The sequence below is a fragment of the Canis lupus genome, chromosome 3, assembly GCF_048164855.1.
Source record: "Canis lupus baileyi chromosome 3, mCanLup2.hap1, whole genome shotgun sequence".
Lineage (NCBI taxonomy): Eukaryota > Metazoa > Chordata > Mammalia > Carnivora > Canidae > Canis > Canis lupus.
In genome coordinates, this window is record NC_132840.1 from 84,230,883 (window position 1) to 84,246,667 (window position 15,785).

Here is a 15,785-nt window from a genome sequence, read left to right on the forward strand (position 1 = left end):
AGTAGCTTGCTGAGTAGGTGTCTCTTTGCTTTAATCAGACTCAGCGTTATCATCTATTATGACAGTAACGGGGCAGTGTCCTGTACTCTTCACACCTGCAGCCAACACTAAGGTCCATCAGCTCGGGTGGGAAAAAGATTCATACATCTGACTGAAATTTAGCATTTCCTTCAGGTATGAGAAAAGGTAACAAATCTATTGGCAGCGATGTGATCAGAAATCAAATATTTTCATATCACATCGCAGCTGCTGTGGACAATTTCCCATCACAATATCATTTTTACTTATCACTATTTGAAAATTACAGGAGATATAAGACCTGCTGCTGGAGGCTGTCATTTAATACCATAATAAAAAACATTTATTTCTGCATCATAAATTTAACATTCTGATAAATACTTTAATAAAGACTGGTTTTTGCAACCCTACACATTTCATTTTATGAATTTAAAGACAAAATCCTGAGACAGGATTCACTACACTACCAAAGAGCTTCATGGCACAAAAAAGGTTAAAAATCTCATCTTAAACAGAATCAGCCTGGAGAAAGCGAATTCCCAAACAAGCTATTTCACTGGCCTGTGAAAAATTCCTGCATGAAAATAAATGTGAGCTCAGACATCAGGGAAAAAACACTGATTCCTGGCATTAGTCTCTGGGGATAGAATTCTCCCTTCGTTTCCCAAATTCTAAGGCCTCCTAAAACTACATCGGACCCTTAGAGCTCTTCCAGGGGGTGAGGGAGAGACAGCTGGTTGGAGAAAGAAGGAATCCCTGACAAGAGACAGATGACACATACCAAGAGACAGGATGGTGACATAGGCAGGCCGGTCAGAACGCAGCAGGGAGTGCTCCCGAGCCTTGTTGAGTGAGGTCTCTTTGTCAAAAACACCCTTCACAGGCCCTACTACAGACTCGAAGCCATGCATGCGAAAGGTGAACGCCTTATGGGGTTGGCTGTATCTGTAACGCTCCTACCAAGAGAAACCAGACAAGGCCCTTAAGTCACAATCAGTGGGGTTCTTTCTAATGTTCTCATACAGTAAAGGGTCAGCCTGGAGAGACTAAGACAAGAAAACGGGGTATCCCACTAGGAATACCACAGCCAACCACAGTGGGAAAAGGATCATCTCGAGCCCTAATCACCAGCAAAGAGACACAGAGAAAAATAGAAGTGTATTTTACTGTCTGGAAGAAAAGCCCATCGAAACATTTCGCATTCCCTTTCCTCACACCAATTCCACCCCCCAGCAAACAATCTCAACCAACAGAATATCTAAGGTTAAGGGTGTGAGTTTCCTCGAAGAATTTGTGCTCAAGGAGACTCAGGCTCAGAGCTTTCTCTGCATGGCCCCACAGATGAAGTGATTTTCACTGGGTGCTAGTGATCTCTTACCTGCTCCTGAAAAACTCGTTTCTCCTCCCCCGTGCTGGGCCGCACCACATAGTCCGTTCTTCTGAAATATAAAGGATTTTGTATCATCACCCTCCATCACCTTTTCTCCAGTACCCAGAACAGAACAGTCCTTTGCACCATGAAAAAATGTCCCTTCATTATTACTCTGTGCCTGCAAAGGTCAAAAGTCCACTTTCCAAATCCTACCAAGTAAGTCCTAGATTTCTGAAAATTACTGCAAAGGTCAAAAGTCCACTTTCCAAATCCTACCAAGTAAGTCCTAGATTTCTGAAAATTACTTAGACATCCAGAAAGTTACTACATAGGTGAGAAATAGGCTGATATTTTTACGTTTTCAGTACTACTGCTAAATAAACCCCATCGAATGGCAAAAAGAAAAAAAAAAAATTCAGCCTTGGAGGAACAAAGGACTTCAAACTGTAACATGACAAGGATGGTTTTTCTCCTCCCAAGAGAAACGGAGTTCTACACCCGTTACGTAAGGCAACGGTCCTGCCACATTCAGCTGGCCCTCTGTGCTGGTGTTCAGGGTCCTAAAGAACCATACCACAGCATCAAAGCAATAAACTATCTAGAAATAAATTTAGCAAAGGAGGTGAAAGATGTGTGTGTACACTAGAAACTAAGAATTTGACTAAAGAAACTGAAAACACACACACACACACACAATAAATGAAGATTGCCTATTTCGTGGATTGGAAAAATACTGTTAAAATGTACATATTACTGGGGTGCAGGGGCGGCGCAGTCAGTTAAGCATCTGACTCTTGCTTTTGGCTGGGGTCATGATCTCAGGGTTGTGAGATCGAGCCCTGTGTTGGGGTCTGCACTCAACAGGGAGTCTGCTTGGGACTTTCCCTCCTCTCTGCTGCTCTTCTCTAAATCTTAAAAAAAAAAAAAAGTCCAATTACCCAAAAATCACCCACCAATTAATTCAGTGTAATCTCTAATAAAACCCCAATATCATTTTTCACAGAAATAGAAAAAAACAATCCTAAAATTTATATGGAACCACAAACAACCCCAAACAGCTAATGCCATCCTGGGAAGCATCACACTTGCTGATTTCAGACTTTATTAGAAAATTGTAATAGTCAAAATCGGACAGCACTGGCATAAAAACGGACACATAAGCCAATGAAACAGAATTAAAAATCAAAAATGAACCATCATGTATATGGTCAACCCAAAGGCTCCATATTTGACAATGCAGCCAAGAATAGTCAACAGGGAAAGGACAGTCTCTTCGATAAATTGCATTGGGGAACCTGGATAACCACATGGGAAAGACTGAATTTGGACCTCTATCCTATACCACTCACAAAAATTAACTCAAAATGAATTAAAGACTTAAACCAACACCTAAAACTGTAAAACCCCTAGAAGGAAACATTATGACAGAGGCTCCTAGACACTGGTTTCAGCAACAATTTTTTAGATATGACACAAACACGCAAGCAATGAAAGTAAAAGTAAGTGAGACTATTCCAAATAACATCTTCCACACAGCAAAGGAAACAACAAAATGAAAAAGCAACCTACCAAATGAGAGAAAAAGTTGCAAATCATATATCAAAACCACAATGAGATACCACCTCACACATGTTAGAATAGCTTTTACCAAAAAGATACAAAATAACAAGTGTTAGCAAGGATGCAGGGGAAAGAGAACTGCTGTGCACTGCTGGTAGGAATGTAAACTGCTTCAGCTGCTACAGAAAGTATAGGGAGATTCTCCAAAAGATTAGATTAAAAAAAATTAGAACTATCATATGATGCAGCCATCCTACTTCTGGGTACTTCTGAAAGAAATGAGATGACTACCTCGTGAAGATAGGCACACCTTTGTGTTCGTTGCAGCCTTATTTACAACAGCTTCAACACAGAGGCAACCTAACTGCCCATCAATAGATGAACAAAGAAAACGTGGTATGTCATCCATAAGACAGAATATTATGCAGCCATAAAGAAAAGGCGGCAATCCTGCTATTTGCCAACAGTACAGACGGGCCCACTGCACCAAGCGAAAAAAATCAGACGAGGAAGACAAATACTGTATGACCTCACATACGTGGAATCTAAAAAAATGTCAAAGTCACAGAAACGGCATAGAACGGTAGTTATCAAGGGCTGGTGGGTGGGGGAGATGGGGGGAGGCTGATCAAAGGGTACAAACTTCCGGTCAGAAGACCAGTAAGTTCTGGGGATCTGACGCACAGCATGATGTCTACAGTTATCAATACTGTTTCATACACGGAGAAGTTGCTAAGAGAGATCTTAAATGCTCTCACCACAAAAAAAGAGCTGATAATTATGTGACATGATGAATGTAACTAATACTACAGTCATTGGTTCATAATACATACGTGTATCAAATCACCATGCGGTACAACCTCAAACTTACACAACAGCCTACGTCAACTGTATCACAACAATGCTGGGGGTGGGGGTGCACGTCAGACCGAAAACGGCCACATGAAATGACATGATATAAACAGCTCAGGATTAGTGGTCAAGAGGCCTACATTCTAGACCAGGTCCTGTCACTAACCTTCAGCAAGTCACTTAACCTCATGCCTCAATTTCCTCATGGGCAGAATGAGACAGACAGTTCTGAAATGGGGAACTGAACAATTCAGGGAAAGGAGTGTGCCCTCCTACAAGGTGGATCACAACCCCCTCAGAGACTCTACTACGCAGTCCTCTCCCCAATTCAGGACACTATGCTCAGAAGGCCACTTTTACTGATGGGAGGGTTACCCTTCTCAGGTACTTTATGGCTGGGAAGAATCAGCAGACAACTAGGAACTCTGAAGTTCACTATGGCTCTACCATACTTAAAAATGTCAGCAAAACAAGGAACTACCTTAAACTGTCATTTCATGGATTACCAGCCATCATAAGAGTATTATACTCACACCCGAGGAACAGGTGTTGTGGCATCTGAACTGTCTTCATTTTCTTGCTGGAAAAGGAAAACATAACAGGTAAATAAATTTTGGCTTTAAAGTTAAGGACTCCAGAAGCCCAGCAAGAAAGATTTGGTTATTTCTTAAAAACTGTACCTTACAGAAAGCCTGGTCTTTGGTTTCTAGCCACAGCTGGAAGAGTGCAGCTAATTCCTTTTCATTATCTTGAGATTGACCTATCAGAAAAACAAAAAAGGCAAATAACAATAATGGAGATAAAAAAACAATCTAAGATGTTACTGAAAATCTCACCTTCTCCTTACTTGCGGCCATCAGGACCTACAGGGCAATGGTCCTTTGCACTTACTATCCCGTCAGCCTGTACGGCCTTGACCAGCATCTGGATGTTCCCTAAGTAAATCACTCATTCCCTAAGTATTCGCTGAGTAGCCACCATGTGCCAAGCACTGCAGGCTAGGCAGGGTTACGCAGGGACTCAGTCTCTGTTCTCAGGGAGTTTACAGTCAGGTGAGAAAAGAATACACATTAATAAAATCTCAAAGGAGAAGGGGTCACAAAGGGTATCACGGAAGCATACCCTAGGACATTATCCTATGCTCAGGGGGTGGGGGGGTCAGAAAAGGCTTCCTCTCGTTAGTGGGGCAATACAGGCACTGTACCAACTGGCACAGCAGTGGTGGCCCCCAGGCAGGAGAAAGGCTTGACCCCCTTGACCTGCCTACAGAGATGAGCACCCCCGCTCCGCAGCCCCCTCCCCATTAGTTTGTTCCAGCTCCTGCGGCATCTTCCATCACATGACGGTGCCTACCTGTGTCTCCTGCCCAGACCAGAAGCCACAGAGACTACCAATACTTGGGTCTGCATGGAGGGAGAATGCAGCCCCCCAGGGCCTACCCTTTTCAAAGGCAGCTGCGACGGCACTTCGGGGCCCTCCTACCTGCTCCCACTAGTCAGGCACGCTACCACCATGCCCGGAAAGAGCTGAACTTTCTTATCCTGGAAGCTTCCTATTCCTGCTCTGCCTTCTAGAAATGCTCCTTCATCATCAGTTTCCCTACAGCCTGATCCTCTTCTCCCATCACTCCTTCCACATCCTTGGTCGGTGTGAAGCCCGCTTCTCCGCAGCCCTACCTTGGGATGCGCTGGCTACCTATTCTCTCACAGCCACATCCTTCAGTGTGGAGCTCCCCTTTGCATCCCATCACTGATGCCATACTATTTCTCCCCAACTCTTCTGAAAGTCGAAGTAAAAAAGCCTGGTCCCTAAGGCTCTTAACGTCATCGATCCACCTGTTCCACCCTGTCCCCTGCTTCTCACAGCTACTTACCTAGTCACTCCTCACAGAGCACTGCCCACCTGGCCCCTCACCAGTCCACTTCCTGCCACCACACTGGGCAACTGGCATGTCATATACGGTACAGCCAGCGTCCAAACCTCTTGGTTCTGTCCTCACGACGTCCTCCCTCTCCACCCCAGCCCCTCACTCCCGCAACCACCTCTGGACACTGCCATTACCTAACTATTCCATGCCTAATCCACTGTTCCTCATGGATGCCTAATCCACTGTTCCTCAACCCTGACTACGCACACATTAATAATCACCTGGGAACTTTTAAAAACACTGAGGGTCTAGTCCCACCCAAGCCATCAACCAAAACCTCTGTGGGTAAAACCCAGGCATCAGTGTTTTTAGTTCCCCAACTGCCTGCAAGACACAGAGCTGAGAGCCTCGGTACAACCCCCACCTTCTGCTCCCTGACCACCACCAGCCAGGCTTCTTGCTTGCTCAACTTCTCCCACAACACATCCCTCTGACTCAAGAGGACTGAGGGTCCATGCGCACCTGCACTTCTCCAAGGCCTTCCATCACACTTCGCTCACTCTTGGGTTCAGGGGGTGCCCATCCCTTCAGTGGCACTAATACCTCCTACCTCTGCTGCTGCCCCTGAAGCTCCACTCAAATTCTAAGCTGTCCACGTTCTCCAAGCTTTAACTCAAGACAGCTGAGGGCTGCCAAAGAGGAAACACACCAAAAGGCCAAGAATACCTCTGTAAAGGGCCACAGAGCAGCCTCCGCTGGGCCTCGACACCGGCCGGCCATCTAACGTGATCTCTGGTCAGGCTAGTCTCTCACGGCTGTAAGGACTATGTCCCCACCCTCTCAACCTCCCTTCCCTCTCACAACTGCACCTCTCTCACCTCCGATTTTTCACAGAAAAGCCATCAGACCAAACCCCCTCAACACACCCAACAGCCCAGCGCTGGGCGTCCACCACTTCCTCCTATAGTAAGAACTGCGCTGTCTCCTGCTAACCAAGGCCAATCCCTTCCCCTTTCCACAGGGTTTTTTATGGTGAATTTTCCCTTCTCTCCATTATTTCCAATCTTCTTATCACTGTACTCTTAACATCAACATTTAAACTCACTCAGTTTCTCTCAATGAAAAAAAAAATGCCTCTCTTGGCCACTATCATCCTGTCCCCTGCTAAACCTCTAAAAAGATGTGTTTAGATTTATGGTCTCTTTACCCAGAGGTGTGAAGGTAAATGTTTAACTGACCACAGCAAAGCGGGCCCTGACTGGGAGCATCTGCAGATTTCCAAGGGATACAGTATGGCAAGGGATCAGCAAAATGGCCACAAGCTTAAAATCCTTATTATCTGGTCCTACAAGCTCTGCCAGCCCGGGGGGAGGTCCCCCTCCAGGCTGACTCCGAGCCAGCAGCCTGGCAGAGTCAGCAATCACGGGTCACCTTCAACTAGCCACTGCCCCTGATGCCCACCCTGGTGAGGAGTCACCATTTCTTCCATGTCCTCAAATCCACGGCTTCACCTCACTGGACCTTTCAGGAACAATCAAGGCTAACAACCGCTCCCCACTTCCTGACCGTGTCCTTCCCTGGCTTCCAAGATTCCATGATTATTTCATGGTTTCCTCCCAAGCCTGTAGCCACCTCTGCATACGCTCTCCTGCTCAGCCTGCTCGGCCTCCGAGCTTCTCAAGGCTTAGTCAAGGCCCTCATTTCCCCTCACGTCATGCTTCCTCCCTACGCCTTTGGCTGCCATTACTGTAGATACGCCAACTCTCTGCCTTGACTCTCCCATCTGGATTCTAAACCCACACACCCTACTGCCTACTCAACGTCGACACTTAAATACCTCGAAGGCAGCTCACGCTCAGCATGCCCAAAACTAAACTCAAGGTCTCCGCCCTCACCTGAGGAGAGACATCCTCCACAGCTGCCACCACAATGAATGGCATCTTCACCACGAGGTGCAAATCTAACACAAGTGATGTTTGACGGCACCCTCCCTTCACTCCCCACAGCCAGGCATAACCGAGTCCTACGGTTATGGACTTTATCAAACTTGTCCATTCTCGCTCTGTAGGTCCCGAGTATCCTCATCTCTAAGTGGGCTTATGTGATCTTTTCGAATCGAATCTTCCCTGGCCCTGCTGACCCGCACTGCTCGCTCCACATGGAGTGCTCTTCCCCTCAGCCTGCTGAGCTCCTTCCTAGGCTTCGTTAACATCTCTGCTAAAACGTTCCTTCCTCAGGAAGGTCCTCCCGACTCTGCAGGATATACCAACACCTCATCATAAACTTCCATCCTTTCTGGTACTTTCCTTTTATAGAATGTGTATGTTTGTTACTTCACCTGAATGTTTGTTCATTATATACTCTAGCACCTAACACGGTGCCTGACCCCTAAATGGTAAATACACTTTATAAGGAATAAATGAACCTACTGCATTCACAACCTTCTGCCCATCTCTCTCTTCACAGATCACTCTGTGATCTGGGGTAAAAAGAAAGGTTAGTGAATTTCAGTAGGAAATCAAGATGGCATTTTCCTCTTAACACCATCATCGGTTAATAGTCACCGAGTTACGTCAGGTATATAACACTACAACTTAGTGAGAGGGACTTTGTAAATTTAAAACAAAAATAAGAATCTTGCTCCTTGGAAACAGCACATTCAGTGCCGTCTGACATCTTGTTGCACGTTATCCTTAACAGAAATCCCACTGTTAGGAAAGAAAATAATTATACTATGAAACATTAATCTAAAAGCTTACGCACGATTAACATAACTGTGGGTGCCACTGTAAAGTACCCCCCCAGACTGTAATCCAATCCGTGCCACAGGGCATCATCATAGGAAGGCCATCCCACCCCAGCTCGGGAGAGCCAAAATCCAGGGGAGGGATCAAACCTCGATTCTGAGATACCAAAAGAGTCACAAAGGACTTCTTTTTACTGAACAAAATAAGGCATAATATTGTTTTCAACATCCTACTGGACTGTAAGGACTAGAAGGCAAAGGCAGCTGAGCGGGGGAAGTGAGACAATGAGAAACACTGCTACATGTGGGCAGAATGAATTACTCACCAAGCAATTTCCACTGCTGGGTTTTCTCTTTGAATTCAACAAACGGAGAGAAACTGGAAGGTACAGCTGCAAGACATGGACCACATGAACAAGTCACACAGGTCAGAGAGAGTGCAAAACTCAGAGTAACTGCTATCCCTAAGCTCTGAGAGAACTTGTGAATGTTTCATATTGGATGAGGACAGCAGAGGCCCTCCCCACCCAAGGCACAGCATTAGGCAAAACCATAATGGATTTAACCAAGAATGCTGCAGTTTACAAGGAGAATGAATTAAAGGGGGAAAACACTTGACCCTAAGGAAAAAAGTACCTTACCACGACTTTCCCCAGCAAGATACTGCAGGGCTGGTAACACCAACTCTGCCCAGTTGGGCGCCGCAGAGAACCAGCTGTTAAGGGAGCTGGCTGGAGAGGACTGCCAATCCAAAACCCGTTCCTCCAGCTAAGGGAAAATAAAGCCAGAACCCAGTTAGAGCTCTGTTCCACACCAGCAATGCCGCGGCCATGCCACAGCATAGTCACAAAGCAAGTTAGCTACAGAGCTTTGGGAGGGACCCAGAATTCTTCTCCAACTATAGATTGTTAAAAAGTTTTCTACAATTTGAAAATTGATGTACATCTGAGTTTTCCAAAACTCTTACCATAGGAAGACTAGCCTGCCCCTCTAGCAGCAAGATCTCTAATAGAAGGGAGAAGAAACTGGAAGATATTTCATTGATTCCAAGGCAAGGCTTGAGGTCTTCAAGAGGCCTAATGAAGGAAAAAATATGTAAGAACCATCGAAAAGATGGTTTAACACATCCCCAGATGGTTTAGGCCCTCTAAACCTTCTAACAGTCACATGAAAGTTCAATAAAGGACCACACTATACACATTCCCTAACAGGTGCCCTGGGACTCTGGTCTTGCAGGTTCAACACCCAGTGGCTCATTCCAAGCACCAGTGCTGGGCACACCACAGGTTAACCGTTCACCCCCAAGCAGGAGTCTCCGCTGCTCACTTACTCCTCCTTGATAGCAGGTATAGCCAGCGGAGAAGGGGCCTGTGAGAGAGGTGGGATCCCGTCGGCACTGCTTAATGGTTCGGCCAAATCCTCTGCCTCTGATTTGATCAGTTTTATTTTTTTCTTCTTTTTCTCCTCTTTTTCCTTAACCTTTTTTTTAAGGACAGCCAAGTCATACAGAGCTAGGAAGAAAAGACACACAAATCACAGAACTACATTTTCTATCAGGAAGTGAGGGTCTTATCTGCATATTATTTTCCTAACACCCACCAGTAGAAGAAGAGTCTTAAGTCATAAAACATTTAGTTATTTTTTGCTTTGTTTTTTACCAGACCCACTGAGAGATCTTACAGATTAATTTTAACACCTATTAAAGAGTCAAAGATCTGCTGTACTGATTTTATATTCATTTTGCACCTATAAATCCCCAAGAAGCAGTAAGAAAACACAGGTTATCAGCAGGAAGGAAGCTGTGGTCCCATTTATTTACAGGCTCACATAACGCTAATACCACAGTCAGATGACGTCTACCTACAGCGGACATCATTTACCTGCTAGAGAGCCCTTCCTGCCAGCGTTTACTCGAGTCATGATGTCATTGAGAGTCAGGTCCCCTGTCAAAAGGTCCGGATGATCCTGGATGTGATATTCAGAGACTGTTACAGAGGCCCCGTAAGGAAGCTAAAACTGATTTTGCCAATTTACGTAGATACAGTCACGCATTGAATGCACTTGAGGAACTCAGGTGAATTGAAAATATATGGAGATAAAAAACTACTGCCCTTCAGAAAGAGGCATAGAACCCACTTCCAAACCTTCTATCGTATGGTAGATAGAAAGTTTATAAAGCTCTTTCGCATTCCTCATCTTTTGTGCTCTTCAAACAGTCTTGTTAAGTATCACTATACAGTCTGAAAATGGGGTTCAAAGGAGGTCAGGGATTTGCTGATTTCCAATGCAAGACTCTTCCCATCTCCCCATCTGGCCTTAGATGGACTGCCCTTCCTTCCTCCCCTATGCTCTCTGGCTTGGCTTTATTGGCATTACCTTGATTGGTGACGTAACAGAAAGAGTAAAAAGTGGGAAGCGAGATTGGAGTCCTGACCTCCTAGCTGTGGTGCCGAGAACAAGCTCCTTAACTTCTCTGAATGCAAAATGGATATAAGGATCCATGGACCAGTCTCGCTATAAAGATTAAATCAGGTGCCATGTTAAACATTTGTCTTCCTCTCACATCTTTGGTGTTAACTAGCCCTACGGTTGCTCCTGCCCCCTAACAGCGATAGAAAAGGAAGCATAAATGATACGGTGACTCCCTTCATCTCCCGATAGCCAATCCAAAGACACTGAACTTAAAACCACTAATGAGCCACCCCAGCCAATCTTACTGGTTGGTGTTTCCGCTTCTCATGGTGCTTCTTTAACATTATCTTCAGGTCACTGTCCCCCAGTTCTATTTTATCTGAGAGAAAATGAACCAAACCACATGGACGAGGTCATTCACTAACAGTGCTCAAATTCAAGTCTTTCTGGTTACTCATGACACTCAAAAGTAACATGTTTCTGAGTTTCCCTTCTGACTCCCATGTACCACAAGCACGCACAATCTTGAAACCATCACAGGATCAATGCTTCAGCTTCTGTCTACACCAGTAAATAACAATGACCTCAGTTATATAGCTGCTCCCAAAAAACCTCAAAAGTTCTTTTTTTTTTTTTTTTTAAGATTTTATTTATTCATGAGAGACACCGAGAGAGAGAGAGAGAGAGGCAGAGACACAAGCAGAGGGAGAAACAGGCTCCATACAGGGAGCCTGATGTGGGACTCGATCCCGGGACTCCAGGATCACGCCCTGGGCTGAAGGCGGCGCTAAACCGCTGAGCCACCCAGGGATCCCCACCTCAAAAGTTCTTAATGTTCTTCTTCGATCTCTATGCTATTCCTATCCAATTAAAAGTTTTTCTCTAATTTCACAGACCTTCTAAAAAATTATTATGGTTCTGATTCTCTCTTGTTCTATTATTGAACTGTCCCTATGTATTGCTATTTTATCAATCTACTTTCTTTAGCCCAAAATACCACCTGAGCAGCTACTAAGGAAAAGTTTCAAAACAAAGGAAGGAAGGAATGAAGGCCTAGCTACTTGTACAAAAGTGGAAGTGTACAGAAACTTCACCCCATCTCCTACTTCTAGGGAACAGTGCTCCAATTCCCTGGCAGGTAAGAATCCAGTGCCCACCTCCCTCTAAGGGAGCTCTCAGATCTATGTCCTGATCTCCCAAAACGTCCACAACATCACTCAGTTCTCACCTGCAGTTTTCATATCCGTAGTTGAAAGCGTGGGCACCACCCTCAGGGGCACCGCAGGGCTAGGAGAACGCGCTGGAGAGCTCGGAAGCCATGAGCTGAGATCTTCAAAAGAAAATTTTTCTTGTAAATCCAACGTGGCTGTGGACTCCAATAGGGGAGATTGGGTAAGTGGCCATTTGGGTTCAACAAGGTTAAGCCAACAACATGGAGGCCAGGGTTCCACCATTCCTTTCTGACCCTTCTCCAGACGAACTGGAGCACACTTAGGTCATTTAAACGGCTCTTCCAGGAAGAGAGACTTCAACAGAGTGATGGGGTCGCATTGCAGCAGGCCAACAGTCACTACTACTCTCCTGTAAGGGGAAAAGCAGTTCTCTCAAGTGGCACAATAGGACCAGAAGGCCTACTGTGGAGAGCCCTGCCATGCAGGGAGTCAACTCAACTAAACTCAAATGCCACTTAGGCATCAAGGGTAAAAAAGGTATGCAGTCACACCCCACCTAATAGGAACATCTCAGAGCCCAAAGACTATGGAGTTCTGAGTCCCATTATCCACCCCCCAAGAGAGACAACTGGGATGACTTCTTTCCTAGGAGATAAATGGCTACACCACTGGCTCCAACTGAACAACAAGCTGCCTGGCACCCCACGTGCCCACAGACACTCACCCTCCTCATCAGATGACAGGTCTGTGTCACCACACTCCTCCTTCACTTCCCTCAAGACCTTCAAGTAGCGCTGCTGGGTCCGCCACTCCCGCTCCTCAGGTGTGCGGGATGGCGAAGGGCGCTTCTGGCGGAAGGGCAGGGCTGGGCCACTTCGTCGGGCCATCTCCAGGAGGTCCTAGGAAGAGATCAGATGAGGATACACGCCGTCATCCAAAGCTTGCTCTGGTGCATTCCCCAAGTCTACGTTTCCTTCTCTTCACTGTTTAACAAGCTCAATCCTCTCCCTTTAGATCACCAGAGATGCACATGTGAAAACGTGTCCAAATAAAGAGTCTCTACTGATTACCACATGGCAAAACATCTTAAATCTGATTAGCAAACTGCTCCCTCAAGGATGAATACTTATCATACTGGACACCCAACTGCTTCCATAGCCAAGCTTAAAATCCACTTAAAACCACAACAATCGTGCCTCAAAGATTACCACACTGGGCCAGATCTCGGGGCCGTGAAGCCTGGTGCACTATTCATCCATCAGGGTATGTGGAGGCCTGTGTGCTCTCGCACATCAATTGCAGAGCCACCTGCTTCTCCTTAACCCATGATGGGGTCTCAAAGCCATTTGTTTACCTTGCTAAATACTGAAGCTATGATATTTCATCGGTTTTAAGAAACATCTTTTTCACATTTTCTCATCTCTGAAATCAGGTTACATCTTCCGATAAATAGGAAAGGATGATACAGCCTAACTGTGTCATGGCTTAAACTGATAACATTTTCTCCCTAGTGCTACCTTTTGTATTTGGTACCTGAACCACTTCTTGATGTCATGAGATCTGTGCATTCACTGTCCATGTCTCATATCCAGTTCCCAGCATTACTTACACTCCGGGAAGCCAGGATCTGCTTCAGCAGCCTATGGAAATACTGCTGCTGGGAGGTGAGGTAGCGCTTGTACTGGGATTTGAAGCACAGCTGTCGGTACTTGACCACTTCTGGGTTAAAGTGTCCATCTTAAAAGAACAGAGGCACACACACACATACATACATATGTTCACAGGCCAACAAATACTTAATATGTACTTAAAATCTGGTATTAAACGGGAATATAGTACAGAAGAAAAAAAGAACAGTCTATGTGAATGTGAAGCCAACAGTCCAATGGAGACAAAAGATAAACAGGTAAACAGACACTTTTTCTTAAGTATTATATGAAATCAATTTGAAACAACCGTAGAAAGGAGGGGTATATTCAGAAAAGGGATCTCTAAAGAGTAACATAAAATGAAGCCTGATTAAAGCAATTGTGGCAGAACATTAACAAAATATTGGTAGAAGTTATACAGATGTTTGTTATACTGTTTACCAACTTTTCCTATGTTTAAAAATTTTCAAAACAAGGGGTGCTTGAGTGGCTCAGTGGTTCAGTGTCTGCCTTTGGCTCAGGGTGTGATCCCGGGGTCCAGGGATCGAGTTCCCCATTGAGCTCCCCACAGGGAGCCTGCTTCTCCCTCTGCCTGTGTCTCTGCCTCTCTCTGTGTGTCTCTCATGAACAGATAAATAAAATCTGTAAAAAGAAAATTTTTTTTTCAAAACAAACAATGGGGAGGAAAATCAATGGGAATTTAAAAATAAGTAGTAAAAATGGGGAAAAGGCAGTAGAAACAGCCTGTGGCTAAAGCAGGATCTGAAGCAAGAACTCTGCATGTCCCAAACCTTGAGGAAATGTCTGTACAACTGACGCAGAGTGGGCTGGAGCTGAGGGGGGTGGATGACGCCCCAGGAGGCAGGAAGATTCAACCACACAGATACCTACAGGTCATGGGTGGAGCTGGATTCTACCCTAAGTGCAACGGAAATCATTTGAAGAGTTTAAAGCAGGAGAATGATGTGGCGGAGAGCAGAAGAGGATGAAGGAAAACTCTCGCAGAGGCTCCAGGTGAGAGGGGATGGCAGCTTCCCTCCACACTCAGAACAGAAGCTCAGGTCCAAAAGACGGCCTGTCAGGCCCCTCAAGATCTGTCCTGGGCTGCCTCTGGCCTCATTGTCCACCAGTCCCCAATGTGCTCCCTCTAGCCCAGGCCCACTTGCCTCCATGCTGTTTCCTGAACAGGCTGTGCACCTGTGTTCAGGCGCTTTCTCAAGGCCTTTGCACTTAAAGTTCCCTCTACCTGTGATGCTTCCTACCAATGCCCAGTATTCTCACGGCTTGCTCCCCCACCCTCATTAAGGCCCTGTCCTGGTATCAGCTCGTCAGAGAAGCCTTGGCCAACTACCATACCTACACCAGCTCCCTCCTGTCACTCTAGTCCCATCACCCTCATTTCTCTGAAGTACCAAATGCCCATAAGTATTTGCTTGTTCGTCATCTGTTTTTCCCTATCAGAATGTAAGACCATTACCATATTCTCAGAACCTCGAAGAATGTCTGGCACATATTAGCTGACTAGTAAGCAAAACAGTGGTTATGTGCACAGAAGTATGCAGACTTGAGATACATTTCTGAGGGAGAAGGGTAAACCAGCTGATAGTTCAGATATCGGGGAAGGATGGGGAGGTCATGCAGAGGTCAACTGAGCATGGTACCCTGATTGCTGGACATGAGCAACTAATATCATCACGAGATACTACCTTTTTACGAGATAAAAAGGTCAAAGAGAGGTCCTTTTCGGACATATCAGATTTGAGCAGCTAGGCCATGATGAAAACTGAAACAGAAAGACTGAAAAGCTAATTTCAGAAAGCTAAAATGAGGGGTCAAAGTACACCACCCTAGCACTGCCCAAGGTAACTAATAACAGCAAATGCTCATTTAGGACAGTCCCTGACAGCTCCCACTATATAAGAACCTTGCATATATTAATTCATTTAATCCTGTAACAAGCCCATAAAATGAGGACACTACTAAATCCTCATTTTACGGCTGGAAAAACTGAGGAAGCGAGAAGTTAGTAACTTGTACAAGGTCACAGAACTAGTAAGAGAGGAAAGCAGGTTTGAGCCCAGGTAGTCCAGCTCCAGAGTCCAAGCTCTTACCCACCATGCTATGCTGCCTACTGTAC

General features: G+C 45.4%; 1 protein-coding gene across 6 annotated transcripts in view; it reads right to left on the minus strand.

Annotated features, from left to right (window-relative positions):
• Positions 1-15,785, minus strand: part of NFRKB (nuclear factor related to kappaB binding protein) — a 38,885-nt gene that overhangs the window by 10,771 nt on the left and 12,329 nt on the right. For 4 of the 6 annotated variants that reach the window (XM_072822698.1, XM_072822699.1, XM_072822701.1 and 1 more), the window contains exons 5-17: positions 13,609-13,736; positions 12,724-12,898; positions 12,056-12,193; positions 11,133-11,206; positions 10,296-10,380; positions 9,746-9,926; positions 9,383-9,491; positions 9,057-9,183; positions 8,742-8,807; positions 4,483-4,562; positions 4,336-4,382; positions 1,397-1,457; positions 800-974 (exon numbers count right to left, since the gene is read on the minus strand). In XM_072822698.1, the coding sequence (XP_072678799.1) occupies positions 800-974; positions 1,397-1,457; positions 4,336-4,382; positions 4,483-4,562; positions 8,742-8,807; positions 9,057-9,183; positions 9,383-9,491; positions 9,746-9,926; positions 10,296-10,380; positions 11,133-11,206; positions 12,056-12,193; positions 12,724-12,898; positions 13,609-13,736 (1,446 nt within the window). The remainder of the gene's footprint in view (positions 1-799; positions 975-1,396; positions 1,458-4,335; positions 4,383-4,482; positions 4,563-8,741; positions 8,808-9,056; positions 9,184-9,382; positions 9,492-9,745; positions 9,927-10,295; positions 10,381-11,132; positions 11,207-12,055; positions 12,194-12,723; positions 12,899-13,608; positions 13,737-15,785) is intronic. The other 2 variants (XM_072822703.1, XM_072822702.1) reach the window with 1 other exon arrangement.